General features: G+C 44.5%; 1 protein-coding gene across 1 annotated transcript; it reads left to right on the top strand.

Annotated features, from left to right (window-relative positions):
- Positions 1-4963: 4963 nt before the first annotated feature.
- Positions 4964-6727, top strand: LOC115375375 (protein NLRC3-like; the record flags this gene model as incomplete). The annotated part of the gene is made up of 1 exon (XM_030074788.1): positions 4964-6727. A coding segment is annotated over one exon (1764 nt), but the record flags the coding sequence as incomplete, so codon positions are not given.
- Between the last annotated feature and the right edge of the window lie 494 nt (positions 6728-7221).

Genomic DNA, 7221 nt, shown 5'->3' with positions numbered 1-7221 from the left:
GCTCGGCTATGGCACCAGCTCGGAGGAGGAAGAGGAGGCTCCCTGCCTCTGAAAGCTCTCTGTCTGGGGAACATGACAGCCAGACCAAAGCTGAGAGGTGAGATGAGGATCTCTGACTGTCCATGACTGTTCTCCATCTCAGAGCTCAGCAGACAAATCAGCACAGCAGCATTATTCACAGGAGAAGCTCTGTGTGTGCTTACATCATATTTTATTTCTATGTTTTAATGTTAAGTTATTATTTTCTTAGTATGTCACTAAGAAAGTAAAGCAGATCCCTTCAGTGTGTTCATGATGTTTCTATCAGGATCCAGCAGGAGAGACCAGACTCCCCTGGACCTGGACCTGAGCCCAGCTGTGTGTCCATGAAGAGTGACCGCTCTATGGGTCATCCTATTGAGTTCAAAGATGGCCTCCACTCTGCTGATAAAAGGTAATTTAAAAAGAAAAAGGTGATGAAGAACAGATGGAGTTGTTAGTATCATCTTCACAGTCCTTAGATCAGGACACAGAGACCTTCAGTGTGTTCCTCATGTTTCTGTCTTGGTGGAGGCCGTGCAATATCTGCTGCACTGAATGGATAATAGAGGAATGTGTGTGTTCACATTAGATTTTACACAGAATGTTGTTTCTGAAAATAAATTATTATTTTCTTAGTGTGTCACTAAGAAAGTAAAGCAGATCCCTTCAGTGTGTTCATGATGTTTCTATCAGGATCCAGCAGGAGAGACCAGACTCCCCTGGACCTGGACCTGAGCCCAGCTGTGTGTCCATGAAGAGTGACTGGTCTATGTTTCATCCTATTGAGTTCAAAGACAGTCTCCTCTCTGAGGATGATGGGTAATTATTTCAAATTAATGATAAATCAGATGTTTTTCTGTCATCAGATGAGATCCAGAATTGGTTTGATCCTTCAGACTCTGTTGACTGAGTTTCCTCTTTCAAAACATCACAGCACAGCACAAATAATGTTTAAAGCAAGTAATAAGCTTTTACCGGGACCCATACAGAAAATGTTTTCTGAGAGAGAGGGTGGCTATATAACCTAAGGGGACACAGCAACTTAAAAGTACAAAGTATAAGTACAACGAAAAAGAGTTTCTGTATCTCAAGTTATGGTGTAAAACTGTGGAACAGCTTAAATGAAGGGTTAAAACAAAGCCAAAGTATAAGCCAGTTTAAGAAGAAATATAAGGAGGAGGACATATTCAACAGATACAGGATCACGGATGAGTGAAAATAAATGTGTATAAAGGTGTGTTGTATGCAATCTAAGATTGGGACTCCAATAGTGAACTAACCTAACCTATTTTCCTCCTTTATCCTCTGAAAAGGACCACAGTGGAAATAAGTCATAGACTTTTCTGTGTTATCCTTGTTAGTTTTGATCTTTTCTTTCTAAGACCTTCTCTGTGTCTTTTAAAAACTAACGAATAAACTAAACTAAACTAAACTAGGTGTGTATGTGTGAATATGTGGGTAAGTACATATATGCGCATATATGTGTGTATGTATGTGTATGCACATAGGCATATGTGTATATGTGTATGTGTAAATGTATATATGTATATATGTATGTTTGTGTAAATGACTAAATATTAGTGCATTGTAAGTTTTACTACAGGTGATGCAGCGCTGGATAAGACTTTATATTTCTCTGTATGTTGATATATTAATAATACAATATTGATGTTAATTACACAGATTCTATATTTTCTATATTTCATAGATTAATAATATAATATTGATGATAATTACTTAGGTATAATACAATATGTGTGTAATATGTAGGAACTCAAGGGGTAGGATCCTGTAAGTTTTTTAACTTCTTCCTACTCCCTTTTGAACATGTGCTGGCCAGCTAGGAAATAGCGTTGAATTTATTTATTTTGTACTTTTCTTCTGTTGCCCTGTTGTTGCATTGTCTGTTGTCCTTTTATACAACATGTTCAAAATAAATTAATAAATAAATCACATCCAATAACCATGTGTGTGTGTGTGTGTGTGTGTGTGTGTGTGTGTGTGTGTCCTCCACAGAGTCCAGCAGCAGAGCTCAGAGGTTCCCAGTGCTCAGTCTGCCCAGCAGCATCAAACAGACCTGGCCTCCATATTTAAGGTGTGGAAATGTCCAACAACATAGCGACTGAAAAACAGCCATTCTGCTCTGAATCGTCTCCGTGCTGCTCTCTTCACATCTTTCAGGCTGGATTACAGCAACAAGGATTCATTTAATCTGAGATTAGCTCCAGTCAGAGTCAGCGTTGGAAGTGAAGGATGTCCCGTTGTCCTGGGGACGATAAAAACAGCAGCGGGGACACAAATCTACAGTGTCTGGGACAGCAGAGAAACTCACCATCACAAATGAAATGATTCTAAAAGAAGTGAAATGTGTCAGTGTGCCTACTGGTGATGAAGGCAGAGCGTCACTGGGAGGCTGTGTCCACATGGTTTGTGTCAGTCACTCTGTCCACAGGGATTAAAAGCTGGTGTCTCTCACTGCTTCTACAGCGCTCAGCTTTTCTTCCATCGGCTCGCTGCCACTTGGCTTTGTAAAATATCTGATGTGAGCTGAGCTGCCTGCAGAACTCGCTGCTTTAGACAAGAATACGCTCACAAGGCTGAATGCAAAATGCTTCCATGTTGGATCTCCAACACGGGCTGTTTGCAGAAATCAGCCGCTTCACACGGGCAGCTGTGCACCTCCGTCCACGGCCCAGAGGTTCGACTCTGTGATGCAGAGAAGGCAGGAAAAAGTGGCAAAGCAGCAGCACAAGAAGAGGACTGATGCTGAAAGACAGTGTGTGTGTACATTTCCATCGGCGTCCACCAATCAGAGACAGGTTTGCATTTGCACTGCAGTTTGTGATGCATTTATTGATCCAGCAGTCAGAAATACAGAAAAAACAGTCACTCAGCCAGTCAGCAACAGAATATTGAAAAGTGCCTGTGGCCAAACACCTCGGGTGATCTCATGTTTTTATTCAGATATCAGTGCAGTGAACAAGCAGAACGTCCATGTTGGACCAGAGTGAGTCAGTAAAGTGATGACTTACTGAAATAAAGTTATTAAACCATATGTACTGTGTACAATGAAAAAAGATCTTTAATTTAGGACAGTGGTTGTTCAGTCTGGGACAGCAGAAGGCAGAATTCGGGACAGCTTCCGGACACTGAGGGAAAAACGTCATTTTGAGCCCTGGGAGTTTAGCAAAGCCCGGTTTAAAAAGAGCAGATCAGATTTCAAAGGAAGCAGAGCTCTGCTGCTCAATTCAAAACTGATCCTGATTCAGTTGGTCCAAGTTTACAGATTTCAACTTTCCTCAGCAGATGACAGTTCAGTGAAGATGCTCACTGGGAAAACAGAGGAACAAGTGATCACATGAAGGTTGAGGACTAAAAGCAGACGGACTCACATGCTGTCAGAAGCCAGGAAGCAGAAAGAGAGAAAGCAGTTTGTCTGTTTCCTCTGACAGGGGAACCAGTTTGCTGTGGCTCGCTAACAAGCAGTGAGCTGCTCATCGTGGCTCCACAGACGTTCAAACTTCTCCTCCTCTTCTGAGAAACAGGGTGGGCTGAAGAAATGCAGCAGGGCGGACAAATCCTGCAAGAGAAAAGAAAACACAATCATTAGAAAAAAGAGACTTTCTGACTGACAGGACAGTCTGTCTCTGTCTTTGAACAACTCCATCATTTTGCTCCAAAATGCAGACATTTTCAAAGTTAAAGCCCCTCAAGTGTAAATTAAAGTTAAAACCAGATCCTAGTTAAAGGTCGGTGCAAACCGTGATGTAACTGGGTTTAAAAATGAATGCTCGTTGGTGCAGCCCAGCCTCAGGCTCTTTGACCTGCATTTGATTTTGTGTTTTGTGTCCAAAATTGAATATGGAAGTTTAATTCTTTTATTTTTGTGTTGCAGCTGCTGGAGGAGAACATGGTCACCTTTGTGAAGAACGAGCTGAAAAACCTGCAGAGGTCTCTGAGGCCAGATTACCCAGAATGCTTAGAGAGGCAGAGGGAGGATGAGGAGGAAGAGCAGAGGAGGAGCAGGGAGTTTTTTCTGCAGATCACACTGCACTTCCTGAGGAGGATGAAGCAGGAGGAGCTGGCTGAGCGTCTGTGGAGCAGTAAGGAAAAAAAAATTAAATTTAAATGAAAAAATCTTAGTTTTATTCTTTTTGCTTCATGATTTTTCTTCTTTGGCTGTGCACTCGACGTCCAGCTCTCCTAAACTCTGAGAAACTTTTAAAATCTTTTTCTCATTTCTCACAAACTCCCACTCGTTACCAAAAAATGTCAGTTACCAGCCGAGTGAAACAGCCAATCAGATCAAAGCAGCTGTGATGCGTCAGGCTGTTGCTTGATGACAGATTATTTCAGCCTCTGAGTTTTCCTCCCGGCCAGCAGGAGGCGGCTCGTCCTCCTCCCGCCTGCCGGTGGAGAGCAGCTTTCTGTTTTCCCGTCTCGTCCCGCCGGCTTCCCCGGGACAGCGGCGGCGCTCCGGCTGAGGCAGCGCTGTGTTGTTTGTTCAACTGGGAACTTTATTCTCCCCAAATCCTGATCGGGACGTGCAGCTCTTCGTTTGTTCCTGCAGTCTGTTGTTTGGCGGCGGCTGCTTTGTGTTGTCGTCCTTTGATAGCTCATGTTTACAAAAGTGTTGTCATGGCAACGCCTTGACCAATCAGGATGGACAGCCGTTTTAGCTCCTCCTAAAAGTTCCTGGAGCACGGCCCAAATTGGCTTCCAGGAACTTTAACCTGGAACCATGTTGTTGCCATAGAAACGATTGCAGAACTCGTAAAACAGCCTTCAGGTCTCGGCACACCTCGCTACGTTCTGACAGTCGAACAGGACCAATAGGTCCATTTACCAGGAAATATTCACATTTCTCATATGTAATGTCTCATCGTTTTGTTGATGTTTTTGTTTGTTTGTTCATTCAGAAACTGCGGCTGCAGCGTGCCAACGTGAACTCAAATCTAAGCTGAAGAAGAAGTTTGACTGTGTGTTTGAGGGGATTGCTAAAGCAGGAAACCCAACACTTCTGAATCAGATCTACACAGAGCTGTACATCACAGAGGGAGGGAGTGGAGAGCTCAATGAGGAACATGAGGTCAGGTGGATTGAAACAGCATCCAGGAAACCAGACACACCAGAAACACCAATCACATGTGAGGACATCTTTAAACCTTTACCTGGAAGAGATGGACCAATCAGAGCAGTGATGACAAAGGGAGTGGCTGGCATTGGGAAAACAGTCTTAACACAGAAGTTCACTCTGGACTGGGCTGAACACAAAGCCAACCAGCATATCCACTTCACATTTCCATTCACTTTCAGAGAGCTGAATCTGCTGAGAGGGAAAAAGTTGAGCTTGGTGGAACTTGTTCATCACTTCTTCACTCAGACCAAAGAAGCAGGAATCAGCAGGTTTGAGCACTTCCAGGTTGTGTTGATCTTTGACGGTCTGGATGAGTGTCGACTTCCTCTGGACTTCAACAACAACCAGATCCTGACTGATGTTACAGAGTCCACCTCAGTGGACGTTCTGCTGACAAACCTCATCAAGGGGAACCTGCTTCCCTCTGCTCGCCTCTGGATAACCACACGACCCGCAGCGGCCAATCAGATCTCTCCTGAGTGCGTTGACATGGTGACAGAGGTGAGAGGCTTCACTGACCCACAGAAGGAGGAATACTTCAGGAAGAGATTCAGAGATGAGGAGCAGGCCAGCAGAATCATCTCCCACATCAAGACGTCCCGAAGCCTCCACATCATGTGCCACATCCCAGTCTTCTGCTGGATCACTGCTACAGTTCTGGAGGACGTGTTGAAAACCAGTGAGGGAGGAGACCTGCCCAAGACCCTGACTGAGATGTACATCCACTTCCTGGTGGTTCAGTCCAAAGTGCAGAACATCAAGTATCATGGGAGAGCTGGGACAGATCTATACTGGACACCAGAGACCAGGAAGATGATCCGGTCTTTGGGAAAACTGGCTTTTGAGCAGCTGGAGAAAGGCAACCTGATCTTCTATGAAGCAGACCTGGCAGAGTGTGGCATTGATATCAGAGCAGCCTCAGTGTACTCAGGAGTGTTCACACAGATCTTTAAAGAGGAGCGTGGGCTGTACCAGGACAAGGTTTTCTGCTTCGTCCATCTGAGCCTTCAGGAGTTTCTGGCTGCTCTTTATGTCTTTGTGACCTTCATCAACTCTGGAGTCAATCTGCTGTCAGAAGAACAGTCAACCTCCTCCAAGAAATCTGAACTACACCTCCTCCAGAGTGCTGTGGACAAGGCCTTACAGAGTCCAAATGGACACCTGGACTTGTTCCTGCGCTTCCTCCTGGGTCTTTCACTGCCAACCAATCAGACTCTCCTACGAGGCCTGATGACACAGACAGGAAGTGGCTCACAGACCAATCAGAAAACAGTCCAGTTCATCAAGGAGAAGATCCAGGACAGTCCCTCTCCAGAGAGAAGCATCAACCTGTTCCACTGTCTGAATGAGCTGAATGACCATTCTCTAGTGGAGCAGATACAGTGGTACCTGAGATCAGGACGTCTCTCCACACTCAAACTGTCCCCTGCTCAGTGGCCAGCTCTGGGCTTCATCTTACTGTCATCAGAAGAACATCTGGAGGTGTTTGACCTGAAGAAATACTCTGCTTCAGAGGAGGCTCTTCTGAGGCTGCTGCCAGTGGTCAAAGTCTCCAGGAAATCTGTGTAGGTTCATTTAGAACTGGATATATTCAATACTTTAACTCTGGTGAACTATAGGTGATTTTAATTACATGAGAAAAAAAGCTGATATTTTCAGATTTACTTTGTTCTTCGCTAATTCCTCCTCAGGCTGAGTGTGTGTAATCTGTCAGAGAGAAGTTGTGCAGCTCTGGCCTCAGTTCTCAGCTCCCAGTCCTCTAGTCTGAGAGAGCTGGACCTGAGTCACAACCAGCTGCAGGATTCAGGAGTGAAGCGTCTCTCTGCTGGACTGGAGAGTCCACACTGCAGACTGGAGGCTCTCAGGTCAGACCCAGTATTTCTTTTTTTCCTCCAAATGTTTTTACACATTTGTCCAAATGGACTTCCTGGCTGGGAAAGCATGTAGACTTTCTGCTTTAATTTAAGGTTTTGAGCAAAAATATGGCGCCAACTGTTTTGGAATTACAGCCACTTTTATACACTGTCACCCCATTTTCAGAGGCAAGGCAAGTTTATTTGTAT

Source organism: Myripristis murdjan, chromosome 17 (assembly GCF_902150065.1).
Source record: "Myripristis murdjan chromosome 17, fMyrMur1.1, whole genome shotgun sequence".
Classification (NCBI taxonomy): domain Eukaryota; kingdom Metazoa; phylum Chordata; class Actinopteri; order Holocentriformes; family Holocentridae; genus Myripristis; species Myripristis murdjan.
This window is presented reverse-complemented; position numbering and strand designations above follow the sequence as displayed.